Below are 26,936 nucleotides of genomic sequence, written 5' to 3'. Positions count from 1 at the left end.
GTATAATTTGTTTCCTAAAACCCTAGAGATGGAGAATAGGCTGTAATTTTGGTATCCTCCATGATGTTACCAAGGTTAATACTTCGGACAGTATTCCAAGTGATTCCGAGGCAGTGTTCAGGTGCTGCAGAGAAAGATTATAGTGGGTGCGTGGTGGTCTTTGCCATAGCAGTAGGAGGGAGTGAAAGTGAAGTGACTCCCAACTTTTTTCTTAGCCATGCAAGGAAAAATGAAACACAAGAATGAGAGGTGGCCTCAGTCATCTTAGACTGAATGTCAATATGTTATTTAGTCCAACTGGATAAAAATTCAGTTGATGAATACCTAAGTGTTGTACTGTGGCATGGATTTTTAACTTTGGATTTTGAATATTCCTAACTACCAGGGATGGGGGAGCCTGGTGGGCTGCCGTCTATGGGGTCGCACAGAATCGGACACGACTGAAGCGACTTAGCAGCAGCAGCAGCAACTACCATTTTCATTAGTATAAGATAGAAGATATTTTCCACACTTTTAAGTCTGGCAGTAAAAAAATCTAAACAAGTTGAAAAGGAAAAGAATATCATTTTGGAAAGAAGGATTTAGCATTTTTTTTGTTGGTTCTGAAATCATCATGTACAAATGTCCTAGAATTTTAGCTCAAATTGAATTCAGAACCTATTCCTAGAACAGACACAAAGTCAGCGGCCAATGAAGACTGGCTGTAGTCGAAATCCAGAGCTTCGACTTTGGACATCAGTGGGTTGGCCATCAGTGGTTTTATCGTGAGGAAGTGCATGGCCACAAAGAGTGGTTCAGGTGTCTGCTGCTTTACCTCTTCAAGCCCTAGAGGCAAATCCGAACTCAAAGCAGAGTGGTGGCTGCTCATTTCTCTCAAAGAAGCCAGATTTGCTGCTAAACGGTCAGGACACGGTTGAAACTTATATGAGCAAAGATGAAGTGTGACATTTCTTAGCAGCTCCTGAGGTTAACAAGAGAATGGAAATGCCAGCTCTGCACAGACAGGATGAGTAGTAAACTGAGTTAAGCAATATTCAGACCAAAGCTCTCTCTCCATGAAATGGGGGAAAAGTATCTGCTGCAAAAAGAGAAAAGAAAAAAACACAGTCTGGATCTGTGTCACAAACCACCTGCAAGTGTACATGGAAATAATAATGCATTCATACTTATTCACATCCTACAAGAACTTATTTCCTTCTCTGAATGATTTAAGATTGTTTTAGTCTTGACTTGACTAAAGAGGAAATTAAAACTTAGAGTCATAAATAATTTCAAGCATCAGGCCAGCTAGAAAGTTACTCAACTGAGATTTTAACTTAGGTCTCTCTAATCTGAAGTACGGGTTATTTGAGGGCACCCTCTCACCTCTGTGGAGGAACCCTCACTAGAACTTAACTAGGACACAGGAGGATAATCCCAGAAAAATCCTCAGTCCATTACAGTGAAGTCTCTGTGCTCAGGAATGAGAGCATATGGACTTCCTGAGTCTTTGGTTCTCAAACATCAACTCAAGTTTCATTGGATTGAATGATTTTGCTTGTTTGTTTGTTTGCAAAGTTGTTCTTATTTTACTTGGCATTTCTTTAGCCACCGAGGAGGTTAAGTTTCATAAATATATTAATGCTTTCCTTTTTTAAAAAGTGAGTATTCTCATCTTTTGCTTATTTTTCTGCAGAGTAATTTGAATGCCTTGTTTCATGTAGGAATTTGGTATGTATCCAGGATTCGTAGGGCTCAAAACCCTTTTCCGTAATGATAGGTATTATGAATTAAAGTGAAGTGAACTTGCTCAGTCGTGTCCGACTCTTTGCGACCCCGTGGACTGTAGCCTACAAGGCTCCTCTGTCCATGGAATTTTCCAGGCAAGCGTACTGGAGTGGGTTGCCTTTTCCTTCTCCAGGGGATCTTCCCTACCCAGGGATCAAACCCAGGTCTCCGGCATTGCAGGCAGATGCTTTACCATCTGAGCCACCAGGGAAGCCCTATTATGAATTAGATGACTTTTAAAGTAGAAATAAGGGGACCTTATAAACATGTCTGCATGGCTCAGCATCCTGGATAATGCAGTCCATGCTTGTGTCATGTCTGGTAACACTGTTCTTGGGGTCTGGAGGCCATGGCAATGACCACAGCCTTGAGGGCTCTCTTGGACAGTACTAGTCTCCACTAGAAAATATAGCCTTGGAGGAGACTGGATGACAAAACCTGAGTGGTGATTGATGAACCCAATTAAAACCTGTGTCCTTCTTGCATGTATTATATGAGTGCTTTTTTCCTTTCTTTTTTTGACAATGAAAACCTTTTACTCCAACAAATAAAATTGTAGGGCTACTTACAACAGACGAAAACAATATTTGAAGATTAAGTTAAATATTTCTAAACTTGGTCTATGAAGACATAGGAGCATTTTGACCCAAGAGTCATAGATTATAGTCTGATGTTATCCTCAGCACTCTTTTTATATGGCTTTTCTGTTTTGGTTGCTAAATATTTAGAAAATCTTGATTCACACAAGAAAGTAGTTGCCAACTGATACAAGTTTTGAACACCTTGCTTGTAACAGCAGATATTTTTATTTAAGATTTATCCAGAAGTGTTAAGAGTAGGTATACCCTTTTATTTCAAATTTGAGAAATATGTGTATTCATTACAAATACATAAGTCAGGTAAATGTCTAGTCAGTGTCATTACTTTCTATAGTATTGTCACCAAATGGAAGTTTGTGTGCCTTACACACAGGGGAAAACAAACCAAAATACTGAAGTCTGGAGCAGAGAAATGTTTATTGCAAGGCCATAGGAGGAGTTGGGCAAGCCTGTGCACCCCAAAGCCCAAACTCACTGAGTGGTTTCAGCGAAGCACTTTTAAAGGCAAGGTTAGTGAGGGGTATGGTTAGTTGTTGCAAAATTCTTGGTGTTGGAATCCTTTGTTCTTGCAGCTGTCCATATAGATCAGATTACAATGTTCCTGTAAACTTCCAGCAAGATGGTGTTATTCTCTATTCTGTAACTTTTTATCTCTGTATGAATGGACTCTTAAAGATCAGAGCCTTGACAACAAGCAATCCTGTGTTATTTCAGGCTATAGGCAACATTCTTTTACAAAAGGTTCAGAGCCAGCCTGACTATGCATAGGCAACAGGAAGAGATCTAATATGGCATTAGATTTTTCATCCCCGTTATGATATGGAATTATTTTGATGTCACATTCATCCATTCACTTGTTGTTGCTCCATTATTACTCAGGGAAAAAGCATGTGGCAAGTAAATGTTCCTGGGCTTGATTGGGTTAAAGTGGATTTAAATGAGTTTAAGTGTAGCAGTGTACCCCCACCCCAGCCACTGGGGTGGCTGAGTAGTGTGCATGCGTCTGTGCAGACTGGAAGAGATTTGGCTGGTGCAGTGCAACATCCTTCCCCATTGATAACAGTAGTATAATATTTTTAAAAATTTTATTTATTTACCTATATTTCTGGCTGTGCTGGGTCTTTGTTGCATCATAGGCTTTTCTCTAGTTGCAGAGATCAGGGGCTACTCTCTAGCTGCAGTGCTTGGGATTCTCATTGCAGTGGACTCTCCTGTTGTGGAATAGGGGCTTCAGTAGTTGTGGTGACAGGCTTAGTTGTTCCACAGCATGTGAGATCTTCCCACACCAGCGACTGAACCCGCGTCTCCTGCATTACCAGGTGGATTCTTTACCATTCAGCCACCAGGGAAGCCCAGTAACACTAGCATAGCCTTAGTCTCATGATCACACAGGGGAAGCAGATGATTCACAGCAAAGTCTCCAGGGTTAACCTGGTGCCAAAAACCAGCATATTGCTTGGGCAGTGTGTTAAAATCTGATACATGACATATTGGAAAGCTGTAATATTTTACTATAAAATTTGAAAAAAGCTTAAATTTACAAAAAAAAAAAAAAAGGGTGTGTGGTGGCGACCACCACCATTTGCCACCCCCTGAATCATCTTTGCAGGATGGTTATCTAAAACAATACGCTGTTGTTATTCACCCAGTCACGTCCAACTCTTTGCCACCCCATGGACTGCATCATGCCAGGCCTTTCCCTGTCCCTCATAATCTCCCTGAGGAATTTCAGTTCAGTTCAGTTCAGTTCAGTCACTCAGTTGTGTCCGACTCCCCACAACCCCATGAACCACAGCACGCCAGGCCTCCCTGTCCAACACCAACTCCCGGAGACCACCCAAACACATGTCCATCGAGTTGGTGATGCCATCCAACCATCTCATCCTCTGTCGTCCCCTTCTCCTCCTGCCTTCAATCTTTCCCAGCATCTGGGTCTTTTCAGATGAGTCGGCTCTTCACATGAGGTGGCCAAAGTATTGGAGTTTCAGCTTCAGCATCCGTCCTTCCAATGAATATTCAGGACTGATCTCCTTTAGGATGGACTGGTTGGATCTCCTTGCAGTCCAAGGGACTCTCAAGAGTCTTCTCCCACACCACAGTTCAAAGGCATCAATTTCTTTGGCACTCAGCTTTCTTTATAGTCCAACTCTCACATCCACACATGACCGCTGGAAAAACCATAACCTTGACTAGACGGACTTTGTTGCCAAAGTAATGTCTCTGCTTTTGAATATGCTGTCTAGGTAGGTCATAATTTTCCTTCCAAGGAGAAAGTGTCTTTTAATTTCATTGCTGCAGTCACCATCTGCAGTGATTTTGGAGCCCAGAAAAATAAAGTCAGCCAATGTTTCCACTGTTTCCCCATCTATTTGTCATGAAGTGATGGGACCGGATGCCATGATCTTAGTTTTCTGAATGTTGAGCTTTATGCCAACTTTTTCACACTCCTCTTTCACTTTCATCAAGATGCTCTTTAGTTCTTCTGAGGAATTTAGAGCCTTGCTATTCATAGCAGTGTGAAGATCAGCAGCCTTGGCATCTCCAGGGAGCTTATTATAAATGCAGAAACTTAGGTTCTACCCCAGGCCTACTATATCAGTTTACATTTTAAACAAATTTTGAGAAGCCCTGAAACAAATGATAAGATTGTTTCCATTCATATTGGGATTTGAACGATGTCCTAAAATTTAAGAATAAGACAGTTTTAGTAAAATGGAGAGCTCTACTGTTTGCATTTTCTGCATAAACAGAACATAATAATTGAGGTACCCTCTAAATGATGTTAAACAAAATCATTCTCCTGCAAGGCACACAAAACCTTTTACCTTAGTGGTAATGAGGTAGAAAAACCAAAGCAGATTTCTCAATCCTATGAAAGGCAGAGCCCATCTGTAAATGGTGTGCTGTTTCCATTTCAAGGACGTGCTTCTATGCTATGGAGACAAATGGATTGATTAGAGAAATTTGATTCCATGTTCTTTAGTCAAAATGACACACATCAGGCAAATAAGGAGTTTTCTTCCCTGTGAATTAAAAAAAACAAAACAAAACAAAAACATATTACTTTGTTACTTGGAGAAAGGAAGTATGTATTTTTGCTTTTAAGGTAACCAGGTAGCAATTATTTGCTGTTAGATTCCTGGCCTCTGTATGCTTCTCATAATAACAAGTATTGGAATGGCTAACTGATAAATTCTTTTTGGTTTGGATGTGCTGTCTTTGAAGAATGGATTTTGAGAACAGCTTAGCCTCTCTTGGTCAAAAGCTAAAGGTTTACAGGAAAGTAAAGAGAGGTCCTTCCCATTTTTCTATTCATTGGTAATCAAAGTCTAGTGCAAGGAGGAGAAAGAAGTGTAGTGTGCCTGGCTCTGTCTTGAACAGCAGTACTCCTGGGATCACTGATGTGCATTGCAAACTTATTTGATCATCATTGCTTTGTCCATTATCTAGGGATCTTTTTCAGAAAGCATTGACAATTAACTCCCTGCTGTGAACTAGACCATGGAAAATTTAGAAAACTGACTTCTGACACTTTCCTTTCTATTCCCTTAATTCCTTAATGTCTACATCTGCTGTAATTACAACAAAATTCAATTATAATGAAAATCCAACTGTGGGGGTAAAATGGGATTATGGTAATTGTTAGAATGGAGAGGCACAGAAATAGGTTTCAAAAGCTTTCAGAAAAGTTATCTGACCAAAACAAGATCAATGCGGTTGGTTGCTAATTAAAGCAAACAGACAAAGGAAAGAAGGCAACCTAGCTGATTTTTAATGTATGAGCTTCATTAAAAGGCTTACATTAGTCAGCTTGCATTTTGAGGACTATTGAAATGTTTTCTTCTTTTGTCTCTAAGGAAAGCATATAGAAATTGAAACTGACCTTCAACTGCATAAAGGAGAGATGAGAATTCTTAAAAAGGAAAGTAACTCCATGGAGCGTAAATACATTCAGACTCATTTATAGATAACTGTTTATCTGACCATTGGGGAATTTCAGAGGCCTGTCGATAGATGTTCTACTCATTTCAGTCTATTATGGGAAATGGAGAAGACAGAAATTTAATAGTGAGAAAAATATTTCTATAGGTGTTTATATAAATATACTGAGTATTTTTTACATCAACTTATCTTAACAGGTAATTTTCTTTAGATTCATTCAAGTTTATTCTTTAAGGGAGCATGCCTGTTTCTAAACATTACATATATCTAAATAACTGCTGTAGAAAGGCAAACATTCAGCATATACAGTTAACCATTGGGCTTATTTTCTTAGACAAAGACCATTTTCTTTAAATTTTTACAAGTGATTTAAAATAGTCATAGATTGATAGAGGATCATAATGAATGGTGAGTATTAGGAGTGTATTACCAGATGGGCTTTGTTCCAAAGGAGCAAAGGGTTCACCCACTGAGTTTTATTTCCAGAATTCAATGAAGGAAGTGGAGAATGATCTATTAAGACACAGTCGTAAATGCCTGCTCTGCACGAGTTGGTTAACTGGAACCTACTTGAACTTCTGTAGCTTTATGTATATAAGAAGACTTTCACCTGGATATTTTCTCTGGTCCAGCTGAATAGCACCCCTGGACTAAGACTGTGTCTTGGGATAGCTTGACTACCTCTTCCTAGTGACCATTTTCCAAGTAGAATGAGTTTCTCTTTTCTCTTATCTAATAGCAAAATAAAATATGAATAGCAGCCCAGCCATATGTTTCTCTAGTTTCATTGTATAAACCATGATTGCTCCCAGAAATATATAAAGAGTAAGATGGTACCTTAATTCCCACAATTAACCACTATTAAAAAATTTTAATTTGATCTATTTCCTTCCCGAGGTTTTTTTTTTTTTTTTCTCTCTCTTTAACAACAAGGATAATCATAGCAGACACTATACAAGTTACTCTGCAATGTCTTGTTTTGTAATTCATACTATATTATGCATGACAAATTTTCTAATATACTTACATATAGAGGTGCATATTTAATTCCTTCATAGCATGCCTAGTGTGGATGTACCATAATTTATGTAAACATTCCCAAAACAATGGAGTTGTTGCTGTTTTTATTCAGTTGCTTAGTCATGTCTGACTTTTTGTGACCCATGGACTCCAGCATGCCAAGTTTCCCTGTCCTTCACTATTTCCCAGAGCTTGCTCAAACTCATGTTCATTTGATTGGTGACACCATATAACCATTTCATCCACTGTTGTCCCCTTCTTCTGCTGCCTTCAGTCTTTCCCAGCATGAGGTTTTTTCCCAGTGAGTCAGCTCTTCACATCAGGTGGCCAAAGTATTGGAGTTTCAGCTTCAGCATCAGTCCTTCCAATGAATATTCAAGGTTCATTTCCTTTAGGATTGAATGATTTGATCTCCTTGCTGTCCAGGGGACTCTCAAGAGTCTTATCCAACATCCCAGTTTGAAAGCATCAATTCTTCTGAGCTCAGCCTTCTTTACAGTCCAACTCTCTCATCTGTACATGATTACTGGAAAAACCATAGCTTTGACTATATGCACCTTCATCAGCAAAGTGATGTCTCTGCTTTTTAATATGCTGTCTAGGTTTGCAATAGCTTTTCTTCCAATGAGCACGTGTCTTTTTATTTCATGGCTGCAGTCACCATCCACAGAGATTTTGGATCCCAAGAAAATAAAATCTGTCACTGTTTCCGATTTTCCCCCATCTATTTGCCATAAAGTGATGGGACTGGATACCATGATCTTAATTTTTGAATGTTGAGTTTTAAGCCAGCTTTTTCACTCTCCTCTTTCACCTTCATCAAGAGACTTTTTAGTTCCTTTTTGCTGCTGCTGCTGCTAAGTCGCTTCAGTCGTGTCTGACTCTGTGTGACCCCATAGACGGCAGCCCACCAGGCTCCCCCGTCCCTGGGATTCTCCAGGCAAGAACACTGGAATGGGTTGCCATTTCCTTCTCCAATGCATTAAAGTGAAAAGTGAAAGTGAAATTGCTCAGTTGTGTCTGACTCTTAGCGAACTCAAGGACTGCAGCCCTTTTTGCTAATTGTTAATAATAATAATAATTTTACATATATCTTTGTGCATGTGAAAAATCATTTCTGGGACATTATTCCAAGAACTAGAATTGGTAGGTTGAAGCAGATATATAATTTAAGGTCAGGAAATGCCACTATATTAATAGTAATGGTCCTTGCACGTTACATGAACAGTAAGGAACATAACAGGGAAAGACTGACCAAGGCTATGTAGGGGCAACATATAAAATGAGAAGAAATATCCTGAAAATATAACCAAAATACAAAATGAGTGACCCTCCAATATTTAAAAAAAAGGCAAGTAAAAGGAAGTAATGCTCTTCCTCTACCACTGGTACATTAAGAAAAAATAAAATGCAAGGTTGGCTGGTTTTACAGAAGCAGTTTCATTTAAATATTCTTTAGGGGAGTTTAGAGAATTTGGAGAAGGCAATGGCAACCCACTCCAGTACTCCTGCCTGGCAAATCCCATGGACAGAGGAGCCTGGTAGGCTGCAGTCCATGGGGTCGCTAAGAGTCGGACACGACTAAGTGACTTCACTTTCACTTTTCACTTTCATGCATTGGAGGAGGAAATGGCAACCCACTCCAGTGTTCTTGCCTGGAGAATCCCAGGGACGGGGGAGCCTGGTGGGCTGCCATCTATGGGGTCACACAGAGTTGGACTCGACTGAAGCGACTTCGCAGCAGCAGCAGCAGAGCATTTGGGAGGAAAGTTTGTCTAGCAGATTGAACCTAAAATGTGTTATTTGCACCAAAAAATACTAAAGTGACAAAAAAGACCCAGAAGCAGGGGGTTAGAGACAGAATTCATGCTTCAGGCTCAGCAAATGGAAGCCACCCCTGGGGATGCTCTAGGCATTGTGCAGAGCCTGATGGAAGAGCAGGGTGAAGGGGAAATCCAAAATCTGAACGGAAGTCAATACAGCTGCTGGTGAAAGCGTTGTGGTGCTCACAAAGGATGAATTTTGTATGCAGGTCAGATGGTTCAGAAGGTTTAGTTTTGGTTTCAAAGATTGATATTCAATTTCTCAAAATTACAGATTCAAAATTCTGTTCTTTAATTTTTTTAATTCAGCTTATAAAATTGTATTCTATGTATAGTCTAGCAAGTATTAGTAATCAGGTCTAAAGGACTTTGAATACTGCTTAATGCCATTCATGGATTTAGTTATTTAAATACCTTCAGATATTTTAAATTGCATTTATGTTTTATTTACTTTCCAAGTTATGACATTAAAAAAGAATACCAAATATCTATCAAAGTTAAATATCCAGATACACGAACATTTAACTTTGATGAACCCAATTTATCTGAGATGTTTTAATAAGGAAAAATTTTAAGGTCTAAATCAGTTACATTACGCTTTTTTAAAAATCTTTTAAACTCTAAGATGTCATTTATTGTATGTATGTTTTTCTAAAGAAAAAAAAAAAAAAGTAGGCTGAATTTTCTTAAAAATTACAAATACCAAATAATTATTAACAAAATGTTTTCAAAGTTTTAATACAATCTTGCTACAAGAGAAAAAACCTATCTCAGATCAGTTCAAATACCCAACTCTTGGCAGGCCCTATTTTATGAAAAAGGAAGAATTAAATATTCCTTGTTAGACATGTTATGAAACTCCTTGACTTGATGTAAGACTGTTCAAAGTCCTAGGTAAGGTTCCTCTTAAGGGTGACAATAGACTAACATTGCTCTTAATCTTATTAAAATCAACTATAAATATGCTGAAGCACCTTTTCAAAGTCAAAAGTGTCAGTTTCTTCCCAGAAAGATAAATTATGTAGAAGTCTCTGACCAAGATCAGTGTTGGGATCATTTTTAATTTTCTCTCAGTATCATATTCCTTCCTCACCCCAGAATATAAATACTGAGGTTTTGATTATCTTTTTGTTGAAACTGAGATCACAAACATTGGGGTTTAGAAATTTTATGTCTACAGTAAGCACTTATGCTAAGATATGAAGATGCATGCATGATCCTTGTTATTGATGCTTCTGGGATACCCTGGTCGCTGTGTTCAGTCAAGGACTCCATAGCATTGCTAGTGGGCTGACTCTGAAGCCCATACTCTTGTATGCAAAGACAAAAGATGAATCCTGAATGGATTTTTTATTTTGTTTAAGACTTTGATGAGTCTCTGAATTTTTTCTGTATTTGTAAGATTATTGCATTCATATTCAGCTGTGTCCGACTCTTTGTGACCCCATGCACTGTAGCCTGCCAGGCTCCTCTGTCCATGGAATTTTCCAGGCAAGAATACTGGAGTGTGTTGCCATTTCCTACTCCAGGGGATCATCCTAATTTAGGGATTGAACTCATGTCTCTTGCATCTCCTGCATTGGCAGGCAGGTTCTTTACCAACTGTGATTAGTTAGTTCTTAAATTTATGTTTAATAAAAAGGGTACAATTTTGAATTTTTGAATAGGCTAAAAGGCTTTGTCTGGCTTGAATTAATAACTTATAAGTTCCTTCTTCCTAAAGCAGGCAGAATGTGGAAGCAGTTACATTAACTCAGATAGACATAGAAAATGTAGGAAAAGTCTTCATTATCTGAAAAAAAAAATAAAAACAAGAGCAGAGCAGGGACAGAGGATATCTTCTTACTTATTATTTCAAAGATTTCACAGATTAGTAATAAAGAGTGAAATAGAATCAAAACCTTCTTTCCCAACCTTTCATCACTGTATGAGATTTATAGACTAAATTATATATCACTGTGCTAATATAATGAACATATACTTGAGTTTCCCATGGCCATCTATACCTCTTCTCCCACCAAAAATATCTCTTTTTTTTAAAGTTGATATGTTGTATTTTCATTTTTATTCAGGTCAAGAAATTTTCTTGTTGGTAACATGGCATGCAGGATGCAGGATCTTCTCTGACGAGATCGAACACGAATCTCCTGCAGGAGTAGTGCAGATCCTGAACTGCTTGACCACCAGGAAAGTCCCCAAAAGATCTTTTAAGTACTCTAAACTGACAGCTCCAAGTTTGCTAACTAGTTTCTAGAATCAATGGGAAATTATGTGAGCCCCTTTCTCTTCCCTCTCAGAATTAACGCGCTAAGATCATGCTTCGAGTTCACTTTAAGGAGACTCATCACAAGGCATTTGATGGTGGGAAGACTGCACAGGGCTTGAGACTACGGGCTTCAGTGACAGGTGGTATGGTTCCATCACTTCACACGTGGACAAGTTATTTAGACTTGTCTTACTTTCTTTGTCTATAAAACAGAGAAAAACATACCTTACAGCTACATCTCAGATATGATTATAAGCTTGAATTGAAGCTTCCTTTCAAGCTTATTGGCAAGGGGAAAGACTTCAGGAAAGCCAAATCCACATTCATTGCCCCTTGGTGGAAATATTTTGTCGACTAACCAAGAATGTTTGGTTGAACGTTCTTAGGTTAGTCACAAAGTGGTTACAGATCATTGCACTTTAAAAAATATATGGTTAAAGATAACAAAAGCTAGATAGGGAAATTGAATTTCCAAAGTAGACTTTTTAATCTCAATGAAGTGTATCAAAGATTGTACTCAGCTTTATCAAGAATGCTAGATATGTCCTCAAAGGAACACTGTGTGTGTGAGTCACTCAGTTTTGTCCAACTCTTTACAACTTAATGGACTGTAACTTGCCAGACTCCTCTGTCCATGGAATTATCCAGGCAAGAATACCAGAGTGGGTAGCCATTCCCTTCTCCAGGGGATCTTCTGGGACCTGGGATCAAACCGTCATCTCTTAGATCTCCTGCTTTGGCAGGCGGGTTCTTTACCACTAACACCACTTGGGAAGCCCTCAAAGGAACATTAAGTTGCATTATTTCACCTCATTTAAAAAGCATATGCTTCTGACCAATTTGCAGAAAATTATCTGTGTAACTGCTTCAGATATAGAGCTGTCAGGACTCCAAAATACAAGTAATAAAAAGGAATTGCAGAATTTACTTGCATCCTTGAAGGCCACCAAAAAGGATCCCATTCATAGTGTCCATCTTACCTCTTCCCTTGTGTACCTTGTTTCTCTCTTCCGCCTCTAAATTGCTTCTTGCCTATGGCTGCACCGAAGGCTCCCTTTACTTGTCTCAATATTTCTTCACCACTTAAAAAAAAAAAGAAAAGGTGTAGCTCTTTGTCTCCCCTCTACTCCAGTCAGCTCTTATTGTGCTGCTCAGTGTCAGGAAGGTAACAGTAAAGGTCAGAGGGTCTATGGTTAACTGGACAGGTTAAGCTAAATAAAGATAGCTTTAGCTGGTGATTGTACCCCCAGACTATATGTTGTTTCATTCAATCAACAGCCACTTATTGAGTGCTACTCTCTTTACTACATCAAGTACTCAGTGAAAAAAATAGACAATAACCTATGCTTTTATGGAAGTTGCATTCCTTTGTGGGAAGGCAGGTAACAAAGCACTGATAGTGTCTGACTCTTTGTGACCCCATGGACTGTAGCCCGCCAGGCTCCTTTGTCCATGGGATTCTCCAGGGAAGAATACTGGAGTGGGTAGCCATTTCCTTCTCCAGGGATCTTCCTGACCCAGGGATCAAACCTGGGTCTCCTGCATTGCAGGCAGATTCTTTACTGTCTGAGACATAGGGAAGTACACATCACCAGGGAAGTACACAGGTAACAAATCGTAAGAGTAATGAATAAGCAGAGTGCATATTGAATTAGAAGTTAGGAAGTGCTAAGAATGAAAAAGGAGAATGGCTGGGAAAACGAATTAGTGTTGCAGAGAGGAGGAGAGTTGCAACTTCATTTTATTTTACTTTTATAAACTTAAAGTATAGTTGATTTACAATGTTGCATTAGTTGCAGGTGTATAGTAAAGTAATTCAGTTATACATATACCTATATTCATTTTTTTTTTCGGAGAAGGCAATGGCACCCCACTCCAGTACTCTTGCCTGGAAAATCCCATGGACGGAGGAGCCTGGTAGGCTGCAGTCCATGGGGTCGTGAGCAACTTCACTTTGACTTTTCACTTTCATGCATTGGAGGAGGAAATGGCAACCCACTCCAGTGTTCTTGCCTGGAGAATCCCAGGGACGGGGGAGCCTAGTGGGCTGCCGTCTATGGGGTCCCACAGAGTCAGACACGACTGAAGTGACTTAGCAGCAGCAGCAGCATATTCATTTCTTAAGACTCTTTTCCTTTATAGGCTATTACAAAATATTGAGTAGTATTCCTTGTGTTATGCATAGGTCCTTGTTGTGTATCTATGCTATATATAGTAGTGTGCATATGTTAATACCAAATTCTTAATTTATTCCTCGCTTTGCACTTTAGTCACCATAAGTTTGTATTCTATATCTGTGGGTCAATTTATACTTTGCAAACAAGTTCCTTTTTATCCTCTTTAGTATTCTACATATAAGCAATATGATATGATATTTGTCTTTCACTATCTGTCTTACTTCACTTAGTATGATAATCTCCAGGTTCATCCATGTTGTTGCAAATGACATTATTTCATTCTTTTTTACAGCTGAGTAATACTCCATTGTATGTACATACACAACATCTTCTGTATCCATTCATTTATCAATGGGCATGTAAGTTGCTTCCACCTCTTGTCTATTGTAAGTAGTGCTGCAAAGAATCTTTTTTCAGTGAATAGTAGTGCATGTATCTTTTTGAATTAAAATTTTCTTCAGATAAATGTCCAGCAGTGGGACTGCAGGAGCATGCAATTTTAAATAGCATGACTGTTGTGGACTTCTTTGAGAAGGTGCCTTTTGAACAGAGACAAGAAGGAGGTGAATCATGGTCTGTCTGGACATGTGAGGGAGAGCATTTGGGCAAAGAGAACCTCAGTGCAAAGACACTGACAAAGCAGGATCTTTTGTGTGCTTTAGGGACAACAAAGATAACAGCGTGGTTGGGGGAGATGTAGAAAAGGGAAAAGATTAGGAATGAATTTGGAGAAGTGATGGAAGTACAGATCAGCAAGAAATGGTCATTTAAGAATGTTGCTTTTATCTTGATAAAAACAAAAAGCCCTTGAAGGGTTTCAATACTATCTTTCTTAGATGTTAATATGGTCTTTCTTGCTCTTGTATTGGGAATGTGCTGAGTGGATCAGAGATGGAGCTGGTAGACCAGTTGGCTGATAAACACAGATGTTCAGGCAAGAGATGCTGTTGACTCAGACCAGAATGGTGGCAGAAGGTGTTGAGAAGTAGTCAGATGCAGGATAGAGTCTTAAAGCGGAGTCAGAGACACGTGCTTGTCCGTGAGGTGTGTGCTACGAAGGAAGTGGGGCGGGGGCAGGGCTTGCAAGTGTTGAAGTCTGAACAGTGGTAAGTGTGGAGTTGCCCTCCTCAGATAGTGAAGAATATGGGTAGTGAAGTTGGGGTCAGGAGGCAAGGTAAGAGATCAGAAATTCAGGTTTGGACATGCAGTTTGAAACATCTGATGGACACTCAAGTGGAACTATGAAGCAGACAGCTGGATTTATAGGTCTGGAATTCAAAAGAGAAGACAAAACTCAAAATAAAAATTTGAAGTTACTAAAGACTAAACTCAAAATATAAATTTGGCATGGAAAATCAAGAAATTTGCTATGGCTATTCTCAGTAATCTGATTTTTATTTAAGGGAAACCAATAATTTATATTGATTCTGTGAAACGTTCTAAATTGCAAACACACTGACTGCTTTTTTCAAAACTATGTTGAGTACCATTGCTTTCCTAATGCTTTCCCTGAGATGTGATCTGCTCCAGCTAGAAAGCTGTACCTGGCCTTAGGGAAAGCTAAGTTAGGGAGAGAATCACTGTGATCTTTCTCAAGGAAAATGGCAGGGGACCCTTTGTTCTTCACAATTCCAATGCGGAGGAGGTGTGTTTTGCAGAAAATATGCTTGCCAGGATGCTTGAAATGGGATTCTAGTCTTCAGGTAGATCAATCTCTCAATATTCTGTAAAATACGCTCTTCTTTGAAGCAGTTTATCTATTTCCCCTGCTATGCATGGTTAAGGAGACATTTTTCCCCCTTCGTTTCTCACTGTGAACAAGAAAGCACACTGCCAAACAACAGTGAAGCCAGAACCATATACCACTGAAGGCTGGATGGGACCATTAATGAGGTCCATGGGCCATTGTGGATGGACACTTCCTCCAGCTTTATCTCTTACCTGCCTTGTTTCCAGCCCCAACTAGCAATGATCCTTCTCTTTTGGAAGAAGTTTTGATTTGGGTGGAAAATATACATTCTTATATAAAACTCATATATAACTTTTGTGCCTGTTATATTATGTTTTCCTTCTTATACTTCTAACTCTTTTGTGCCTTTCCATCAACTCTTTCATTCAACCCCCTTCATATTATGTACAAGCTTCTCCTATAAAGAGGCACACAGCTTCTGATGCATCTCTCTTGCCCTCCAAGTCTTTGCTGGCACACATCTTGATGCTTCTTTGGGCTTCTAAAGAGTATGACATCAACAGTTGTGTTTATGCTGAAAGCTGTGTTAAACATCATACACTACAGGAAGGCACATCCATCCAATTCAGCTATATATGAAATATCATTAAGATTTTAGAAGGTAGCTATTCAGAATGATTATCTCTTAGCAATTTGAATTCAGCACCTTACACCTAAGATTGTAACTGTCCTCACATTTAATGAGTTCTTTTCACATCCGTAGTTCCACATTGACCTCTTTAAAGGTTCATGTCTTAAGTGCTCAGTGTATGCCAAGTAGAGAGAAAAAGAAACAAAACACCAGTTAAAATGAACTGATTAAAGAACAAGGAAATTATACTCCTAAAACTGCCCTTTTTAAATAAGCAAATTGAGGTTATACATCTTTTATTTTGCATGTCTACTTTACAAATGAGATTTTCTAATTACAGTGTGTGTTGAACCAAAATGAACCAAGCTCAAAGGCAGCCCTGTAAGTACTCATTCATTTTCTTGCTTGTTCTAGGAATATTAGATTTTTTCCTTTCTCTCTCTCAGAAATACATCAGTTTTGAGTGACCGTAAGCAAATGAATTTCTAGCCTACATATTTGTTGGTAAATTGAGTTTATTAATGCTGCAATACGAAGTCTGTGGGGCTTCCCAGGTAGTACAGGAGTAAAGAACCTCCGCCAGCATAGGAGATGTGGGTTTGATCCCTAGGTGGGGAAGATCCCTGGGAGAAGGAAATGGCAACCCACTCCAGTATTCTTGCCTGGAAAATTCGATGGACAGAGGAGTCTGATGGGCTATAGTCCATGGGGTTGCAAAGAGTGAGGCACGACTGAGTGTGTGCACGTGTGCACACTCACACACACACACACACAAAACACAGTCTGTGTGAGGCTTTTTACATATGTTCAAAGTAACCAAGTTGTTCTTACAGTTTTCCATAAGATCTCTCTCCCTACATGCCCGGGATAACCTGGCAATCTTGAATTTTAAAAATATTTAAAGTGTAAAATTATAAGGAAAAATGTGTTCCCATTTCTGTTTGTATTTATAGGATGTGGTTTTATAAAAAGTTAAGGTTGTTAGTTGGAAATGTGAGAGTCCCAACTCAAGCTAGCCTGACTAAAATTGGGGTTTTCCTAGAAAGATCTTGGATTGTCTCACAGAATCTAAGCTAGATTAAAGCAGTCAGGCCCTCAGAAAGGTCAGGGATTCAGCCTAATCTTTGAAACAATAGGGATATACTAATGACCATTGTCAGGATGCTCTCCTCTCTTTTCTTCTGCATTCTGAAACTTAGCATTTTTTTCTCTTTCTTTCACTGCAGATAAGCTTTCTTCTCATGGCTGAAAACATGGCCAATGAGAACTTCTGAGTTTTTTCCTTTTAGCTTCAGTCATCAAAAAAGGGGCTGATCTAAACTTTCTTGGTGCCAAAACCAGAAGAACTATAGGATAAATATCTACTGACCTGGTTTTGCTCAGCTTTCCATCTTTAAAGCAATTAACTTTTTGTTGGCAGAGGGAGAGGAACAGTAATACCATTATTTGTCACTCATGGACGCTGAATCTATGTGTGAGTGTATGTGTGTATGTTTGTGTGATTGGGGGAGTGGAGTAGGATGGGCTGGGTTGGAGCAGCTATAGAGATGTCATGTGAGAATTTGAGCATTTTAGAGGGGACAGGGCTAGAGAAAATCACCCTGCAGAGCAGCAGTGTTCAGAAATGAGGAGGCTCTGGGAGTCAAAAGAAAACTTGTGGAGGCAGGGAGGCCTTCTCAGGCTGTCCATCAGCGCACAACCAGAGGCAGAGGCTCTTGCTTGGCTTTTGTTCATGAGGACATTGATGTTTCAAGTTTAAATTCCCCACAGCATGAAGTTAGTGGAGTTGAGGGAGGAAACATGTGCCAGTCTTGAGTAATAAGACTGTCTTTTCTTTTCCAGCTACCTGGGTGTATGGGACCCAGAGAGAGGGTAGAATTTGGAGTCGGCAAGGGCCCGTTTTTGGTTTATTCGTTGATTGGTTGGATTTTTTGATCATGTTCTAGAGTAAAATTACTGCATCCTGTTCCCTCCCTTTTTTTCCCTGTTTCTAAACCATGGCTGGATACTATGGCGTTATCAATAAGCTTTTCCCAAACAGAAGCCCTATTGGCACAATTGTATGTTTGCTGTAGTGAGCAGAAAATTTCTAATAATATGTCTGAACATAGGCAGGAATATTAGTTTCTGGGCTTTGAAGTAATCATTGCTGGAAGTTTTTGTACTTATATAGGACATTTAGGGTAAGTCATTTTAATTTTTCTTGCCCCACATTCTTAGACGCTCCACAATGAGTCCTTTTGTTGTATTATACCATTTCTGTAATTTCACCATTTGTGTCCTGTCCCTGGTGAAATTCGTGAGACTTTACTCTTCCCATAAAGATTGTTTTCAAACATTTCAGTATTTATCATGGCTTTTACTTTTAATTTTGTTTATTACACATGTTGAAAACTTGCTGGTTATTTTTTAATAGCAACAGTGGCTGCCGTGTAGAGAATTTAAAATATGTATGTAAGAGGTGAAGAGAATTACCTACAGACACCATGTATAAATGGCTGAGCTGGGTCTTTGTCCAGAAGGACTGAATGTTGCCTTCACTCCCATTAACCAAATGGCACTTAACATTTGTCCTTCTAGTTATTTTTTCACTATAAAGTGTTTGTTTTATTTCACTGTGGCTGTGCTTCATATCTTGAATTTCTACTTAATTCAGTCCCAGTCTGTTATAATCCTTTTGCTAATTTCATTTGTAGTGACTTTTTGATAGCCTATTAATATTAATTATGACAACTTTCCTAAGAAATCTTATGTAGAAAAAGTACAGGGATTCATCATAACATCATTGTGAATAATGACAATTAGTACATATAGTTTTTATAGTTTTAGATACATCCTTAAGAAAGAGCCATCTGAGTGTGATTGCTGGGTCAAATTACATGAGTGTTTCAGAAAGTTTTTAAAGTGTATGGTGAAATATTTTTCAAAATGATCATACTGTTTTCAATACAAATAGTTAAGGCCTCATTTTAAGGGTGTTATTGGCTATTTTAATAATTATAGAGTTTCCTTGTATGTTAACTGAACATGTAGCATCTATTCAAATTTCATGAGTATTTTAAAATAGATTTCTGTCTGTCACCCAACAGAGAAGCAGGAGGATTATGACCTCAATTATCTGCCCCTTTCCCCTTACCTTTAAAAATGTAAAACCTTTCCAAAATGCAAAATTACACTCTTTGTCCATTTTATTCTATGGCAAATGAAAAACCTTACAAATTCTGACTATTTCAAATTAACTTCAAGTCAATGAAAATGTGCCCCCATGTTGAAATGCTTCATTTAATTGCCTAAATCAGCTCTGAGCCTTCCTTTGGCCAGGAGAACCAGGCACTGTAAAGGACCCCACCTCTGTGGGGAAATTCTTGTCTTATGTTCACATATTCAAGTCTCACTTAGGCATAGTAGCGTAGCCGACTGACTCTCACCGTTAACTCATTCAGTTGAATATAAGACATCCCCCCGCCTTATTTCCATTGATTTGGTTTATTTAATTTGATTTTCCTCCATCTCTCACTAGGTGCTTGCCAAACTACTGCGAGCATGGAGGAAGCTGCTCCCAGTCCTGGACGACCTTCTACTGTAACTGCACTGACACAGGTTACGTAGGTGCCACCTGCCATAACTGTGAGTAGACTCATGATTCCCCACAGATTCTATGGCAAAATTCCCAGATTCCCCATTCTAGGGCAAAACTCCAGGAATGCTAGGAATAGTGTCAGAATATTAATATATTCAACATAGGGTGGGCACTTTTTATTCATTCATTCACTGTGTGTTTCTTGAGAGGCTACTCTATGCCAAGCACTGTGGAGAGCATGGAGGATGCACTGGTACAAAGCCATGCCATTCTGGAGCTCAAGGTTTACCAAGAGGACAGACAGAAAGTCAGGTAATTGTTGAGCCAGAGACAAGTCAAAGTGCTGTAGGCATATAAAGGTGAGCTATGAAGTCAACTGCATTGTCTAAATGGGCTAAATTAGGCTGTTCAATAAGCAGCCTGAATCTCAGTGGCCTAAGTAATAAGCAGCTGAGTCATGCCTATGTTACCTACATAGCACAGGTCTACAGGGGACCAACTCTTCCAAAGGCGTTCTCCTTCTGGGAGGCTGACAGAGACTTCATCATCTGGAATACTGCTATGGCAGGAAGAAGGAAGCCCAAGAAAACATGTGCTTTTAAAAGCTTTTACCTGGGACTTTCCTGGGAGTTTAGTGATTAAGACTCCATGGTTTCACTGAAGGGGTGTTGGTTTGATCCCTGGGATTATGATCTTACATCCAAATGGTGTGACCAAAGATTAAAAAAAAAAAAAAAAAGCTTCTTCCTGGGAGTGCCAAACATGACTTCTACTCATATTCCATTGGCCAGGCAAAGTCATGTGGGTACCTAATGTCAAGAGGGAAAGAGGGTTCCCCTTACCATGGGATCTGAGGCAATGGAACTCGCAGATTGTGGATAAGTACTGACACTGTCTGCATGCTCATGATAGGGAGGCTTCAGATGGAAGGTTTGAGCTGATCCTGTAGTAGGGAAGTGGTAGACAAGGAAAAGAAAAAGGAAACGGAATCTGCAATTATTTGGAGATAGCTGGAGAATGCTGACAGTAAATAGTAAGAAAGGAAGCAGAACTGAGGAGATTGGAGCACACAAAGAATAAGGAGTGAGGAGGAAAAAGTAAAGGAAGAACGTGAGTCCTGATTCCCACAATTTTATATTCTCGTCAGGGTTATGATAAAAAACACACGTTGAAATAGAGAAGGTTTGACATTTGGAGGATTGTTTGTAAGCTGTATGACATGAACTGAAGTTTAATTGAGAAATATATGATTGGAAGGGGAATTCCCTGGTGGCTCAGTGGCAAAGAATCTGCCTGCCAATGAAGAAGATATAGGAATTGCAGATTTGATCCCTGGGTCAGAAAGACCCCCTGGAAGAGGAAATGGCAACCCTCTTCTGTATTCTTGTGGGGAAAATTCCACGGACAGAGGACCCTGGCAGGCAACAGTGCGTGGGGTTACAAAGAGTTGGACATGACTGAGTACGCATGCATGACTGGAAAGTGCTGGCTTCAGTTGTAGGAGACTTCACAGAAAATATGGACTTAGAAATTGACTTAGAAGGTAGAAGCATTTTTCAGGAGGTAACTTGCCTAATCAAAAACGTAGATTTTTCAAACCACCTGAAGGTGGATTTGCAGCTGGACTTCATGAAAGGGCATAAAAAAAAAAAAGAAGGTAGAAGCATAGGAGAAGGGCCTTCTAGTAAGAAGGGCCTTCTAATGTAAGAGCCAAGCCAAGGCTGGAGCTATTCTCAGGACTATAGGGAGACTATCCCTCAGGGCCTGATCTCACTGGTGTTTCTTAAGTCTCCGCTTTTCCTGGGATGGCACACAGAATGCAGAAAGGGAAAGGGAATTGCCAGCTGGGTCTGGTCCAGGATGAACAGCATTGGTGCTCTCATCCTTTAAGACCCCTGAGTCATTCTATAGCCTCTTTTATACCTTAGAATTGACTATTCACCAATGATGGTCATAGAGGAGTCTAAGCAAATCAGAGAAGAAGTAGCCCAATGGCCATTGTGGGATGATGTTATTGCTATTAATTGCCTGTGGAAGAGAAAAACACTGCCTGGATTTATAATGATATAAATTTCTTAAAACTTTCTATTTAGATATTTGGAATAGTGAACACTAGACTGACAGAGATTAGATTTAAATTTGACCAAGCTCTTGCACTTGAACAAGAAGACAATTTTGACACTCCAGACCTCAGTTTTCTTGTGGATCCTATAAAGGAAAGCTAACTAAATTGCTTCTCAGCCTTTTGGCTAAGATCAAGTGTAGTATAGAGGTTTCCCTGGTGACTCAGTAGTTAAGAATCTGCCTGCCAACGCAAGAGATGGAAGAGAGGTGGGTTTGATCTCTGGGTCAGCAAGATCCCCTGGAGTAGGAAATGGCACCCCACTCCAGTATTCTTGCCTGAAAAATTCCATGGACAGAGAAGCCTGGTGAGCTACAGTCCATGGGGTTGCAAAGAGTTAGACATGACGGGGTGTGCACCAAGATCTTGGAGACCATTTTAAGGCTAAAATTGCAAGATTTTATTTAAGATTTTCAATAAATATCAAATCTATAAATGTTGAGTCTGGTTCCAGAAATGTATCCCTAAAGAAAAGACTGTAATTGTACAGATACGTTATAGGACACATACAAGACTGTCTAGTTTGTACTGAAGTGCTGCTGTAAGAAACTCAGAGGCAAACGAATGGCCGTCAAGTTAATAGTGAGATGAGATAAGCCTGAAGATTTAAGTCAAAATTACCCAAATATCTGCCAAGTCACAGGATAAGATTCCTAAGATTTTTAAAGGTTATTCTATTCACTTTCAGCAATATTTCGTTAAGTCCATCTCTACAGATATTCTCCTCCTTTAAATTTATACATCTATCAGGCTAAAAATAGATCTCCAACTTTATAAAAGTAGTGTGAACTTGAAAGTCGATGGAAGTGAAGTTCTGATTTTCAAAGGAACACTGTCAAAGTTGATGAGCAGGAAACTGAACATATCAAGCCTTAAAAATACCATTCCTTATTTTAAACACCTTCCAATCTTCCTTTCTGTAACATTGCTCAATGTCTATACCATTGGCTGCAATACTATTAAACCCATTCTTTCCCTCTGGGCACCCAGCCAGGGCAGATCAGAGGTGCCTGGGTGGCTGTGAGGTTTGGCACACATACCTTGGATGTCTGTGCAGTTTAAGAACTGTCCTCCTCTGACTAATCCCTCTTCCTCCTCCAAATGGGTGAGAAGCACTGTTTTGAGTCAGATTTGAGTTGATTGAGTAAATCAAGCCATGCGTTTCTGTCTTCATAAAGCATGTGCTCTGAATGAGGGGGATCAGAAACGAGAGCTGGTAAAATACAGAAGACAGGTAAAAGCAAAACAAACAACTTCACAACCCTGCTTGTGTGGAAATGGTAATGTCCTTGCTCAACAGGGGTTTATTTTCTTGAAACTGTCATGCATAATCAGAACATTTTTGAAATGTTCTGAAATGTGATGAAAGACCTTCACATTTTTAAAACATTTCTGATGATATTAAAAACATAATTTCTTGACTACTGGTCTTTTGTCTTTTCATTCTCTTCAGGATTAGTTTGGTTTCCTCATTCTTGGTGCATCCTAGTAAATGTGAACCAATAGGGCTGACTTAGACAGAATTTGCTTCTTTCTGTCTAGCTTTGTGGCTAACAGAGGGGTCTGGCTTAATGAAGGGCATGATGAACTCTGAAGAATGGTACAACGGGAATTCTCAAAGTCTTTAAGCATAGTAGGCATAGTATTACAAGTAGATATGTCATGATTCCATTTCAATTTTCTTTCCTCTTCATCTGATGAAACATAAAGAACTTGGGCATGCAAGTTTTGTGACTTTTCAAACACACTTTGTTCAAAACTTCCTGCTTAGAAAGAATTGATAAGTAAAGGACATGTCCTTTCCCATCTGTGGCAGGGTCCTCATAGGAGGAGGAAATGTGAAATCAACATTTGTCCAGTAAACTGACATTAAATATTATTATCTCTGTAAGTTGTTTTGGTTAGCAGTTTTATCCCGAGTGGTATACTATTCACCAGAAGGATGACTGGAGGTGACATAGTATTTTCAGTCCAGATTTTTTTTTTATTTATTTTTTATTGAAGGATAATTGCTTTAGAGAATTTTGTTGTTTTCTGTCAAACATGAATAAGCCATAGGTATACATATATCCCCTCCCTTTTGAACCTCCCTCCCATCTCCTTCCCCATCCCACCCCTCTAGGTTGATACAGAGCCCCTGTTTGAGTTTCTTAAGCCATACAGCAAATTCCTGTTGGCTCTCTATTTTACATATGGTAATGTAAGTTCCCATGTTACTTTTTCCCTAGACTCATCCTCTCCTCCCCTCTCTCCATGTCCATAAGTCTATTCTCTATGTCTGTTTCTCCATTGGTACATTATAAATGAGTTCTTCAATATCCTTCTTCTAGATTCCATATATATGTGTTCGAATACAATATTTATCTTTCTCTTTCTGACTCACTTCACTCTGTATAATGAATTCTAGGTTCATCCACCTTATCAGAACTGACTCAAATGCATTCAGTCCAGATTAAGTCTTGGCAACCCACCCACTGATCAGATCTTCCAGTCACCAGAGACAGTTACCACAGTTATTGGTTTTCTAAAATGTCCAAGTTTAGAAGATTGTGTAATTGAAGCCAAATTACTGAGTACTCAATGTATTAATGTAGATCTGTTATGATATATTATGAATCCAAGTTAAGATTAAAATGAAATTTGGTTATGGGAGCTTAATACATAGATCAATCTACAATGTAACAATAAAGGGAGATAGATATTATTATTCTCTTCATTTTATAGATGAGCACACTGAAGCCCAAAAGTGTCACTCAAGGTAACATAACTATTTATAGCAAATGAAGGAGCTGGGACTGGAATGGAGGGAATCTGACTGGGATGTAAGATAAATCCTATATCTTACATCTATTCTCAAACAATAAGACATTTTGAAAACCTCTTTATATGAATTAGTGATGGGACATTCATGATATCCTTCATATTACTTGACACCCAGTAGAATATCGTGATACCAAACAGAAAATTCAGTTCTAGAAGACTTAGAGGTGAGAACAGTTTTGTGTTCTAGAATAATAATGAAATCATCCTGGAAGTAAAGAGGATAAGTTAGCACTTGAAAGATGGCTCAAATTAAACTAAATACAAGGATGAGGGAAGCCTATTAAAAACAGATTGGCAAGAGCCAAATGTGATGGTAGAATATACATAAACTGTGATTTGGGACAATGCATTTATTTGCTGGCTCAAGAAAGGGAAAATAAATAGCTCTTTTTATTCATTGCTAAAGCCCAAATGGTGTTCCTATAAAGCACTTTCCCCTAGGGGAAATCTGAGATCACTTCCGTTATTACCAAAGCTTTTCACATGTTATTGCAGTATCTATAAATACCACTTTAATGACTATATAATAAATAGCCTATTTCATGACTTTGTTTTTATTCAACTATTTTAATCTTTTTTGGGGGTGGGGGATGATGAACCCTGTATTGTTTCCAAATATTATTATAACCAACCTCACAGTGGGCTTCTTTGTGCCTAAATAAATTTTAACCTCACATGTTTTTTTGTTCTCTTGAACTGGCATAGGAATGGCATTCTTGAGTCAAAGATGATGAATCATTTTAAAGGTCTTGATTCATATTTCAACCTGTTTTCCTAAAATCTTGCTACAGTTTATACACTGATCAGTATTTTTTGAGATATCTTATTTCATCTTCTAAGCCAGAATTGTTCACTATATGTTATAAAACCATTTTGCATGTGTTTTTACTAAAATATTAGTATCCTGAAATGGAAATTATTATTGACTCTCATGATGAAGAAAGAAAGGGGAAGATGGAAGAAAAAGAGGGTTTTTAGGTGAATTACAATAGAAATAAGATTGTCCCCACAGAATTGTATTTAACCATTCAATAATAAGTACCTTTTGAAAACACATCTGATGTCAGTAACCACACAATGGACAATTACTCTCATTTTAAGCGGACTCAGTAAATGATCCAAGTACTTACTTCTCATCTTCCATATGTTGCCTAATGAGTGGGGCCATCCTTGATCTTCTCAGCACTTCTGTCTGATCACATTCACATGGCCCCTTTGCAGGGTCTCTTCACCCTTTCTCGGCCTTTGCTAATCCTGTTTCACAGCGTAGCCTCTCTGACATCTTAACAATACCTCTAGTGTTCACTTTTCAGCTTGGCAAGAGGATGTCAGCTTTCTTGCTCTCCTAAGCTTGATGTAGTGCCTCTCCCTTTGGGCAATCAATAGCCAGGTATTGATTGGGAGCATATCAAGTCATCTGGCTCTCAGCCTCTAAGGTAGTCATTACAGAGGGATAACACTTGAGCTGTTTTAGCAGTAGGTAAATGGTCCTCTTGCTACATGATATTTCATAGTTGAAACAAAAGGTTAGAAGAGGGTAGGGGATTCTACTAATAGGAGTTTTACTTACAAGCAGGACTCATATCTCTTAGCTCAGATCAACTCATATTCTAGTATTCTTCATGTTTTCTAAGAAGATCTAAAGAAAATTCATCTCCATGCTTGACTCTGAAAGCCAACAGCAAGTGTTCCAAGATGTAACTAGATATGTAACATAGAAGAAAAAGAAAGCAAAAACAGTAATGAATCATTGAGTCCACACCCTGCTTCATTTTATGACACTAACCACCATCTTCAGTGTCACAATTTTTATTCATATTAACTTCTCTGCAGTGATGATAAACTGCTTAAAGGAAGAACTGTGTCTTGCTTATATTATACTAACCATATCCAAGGAATTTGTGATATAAAGGGCATGTTATGTAATTGCTGAGACAGACAGTTAAACAGAAAAAAAGATAATTTGGTGTGACATTAAATGGAAACTCCATAAGGAAAGGATAGTGCCTGAATCTTCTTTATGTCGCCAATCTTTTGTCTAATCTGTGACACATCATAGATATCTGCTGTTTGCTGTACACACGGGTAGATAAATCAGATAGGTGCACACAGTAACGGGGAGTTACTAGGGTGAGGGTACTGTCCCTTTCTGGGGGAGGTGAGAAAGTTTTCACAATAATTGACACAAGCAGAAACTTGAGGGATAAGAGAGAAAAAGGACAAGTTGAAGTGACAGAGAGATACGTGAAAGTTCATGCAGCAGAGAGGATGATGAGATGCTTAGTGCAGCTGGAATCTAGGGTGAAACGGAGGAAGAGAGAGACAGGATTTGCAGAAAGAAGAGAAGATAGGTGATTCATTGAAAGGGAGCTTGTTTCTCTGTTGAGCACCTTGAAGCCAACCATGGTATTTTGGTTTTGTTTTCATACTGAGAATTAACTTGCTAATAATTATTTTGTTGTTGTTTTACTCATCAGTTACTTTTTGGGACTCTAA

The 26,936-nt window shown here is 38.9% G+C and overlaps 1 protein-coding gene across 1 annotated transcript in view; it reads left to right on the top strand.

Annotated features, from left to right (window-relative positions):
- CNTNAP5 (contactin associated protein family member 5) overlaps positions 1 to 26,936 on the top strand; it is a 1,036,258-nt gene that overhangs the window by 616,493 nt on the left and 392,829 nt on the right. Inside the window, exon 11 of the mRNA XM_070389061.1 lies at positions 19,436 to 19,542. Coding sequence (XP_070245162.1) covers positions 19,436 to 19,542 — 107 coding nt within the window. The remainder of the gene's footprint in view (positions 1 to 19,435; positions 19,543 to 26,936) is intronic.

This window comes from Bos mutus, chromosome 2, assembly GCF_027580195.1.
Source record: "Bos mutus isolate GX-2022 chromosome 2, NWIPB_WYAK_1.1, whole genome shotgun sequence".
NCBI classification, from domain to species: domain Eukaryota; kingdom Metazoa; phylum Chordata; class Mammalia; order Artiodactyla; family Bovidae; genus Bos; species Bos mutus.
Note: the sequence above shows the minus strand (reverse complement) of the source record. Positions and strands in the feature narration are given on the sequence as shown.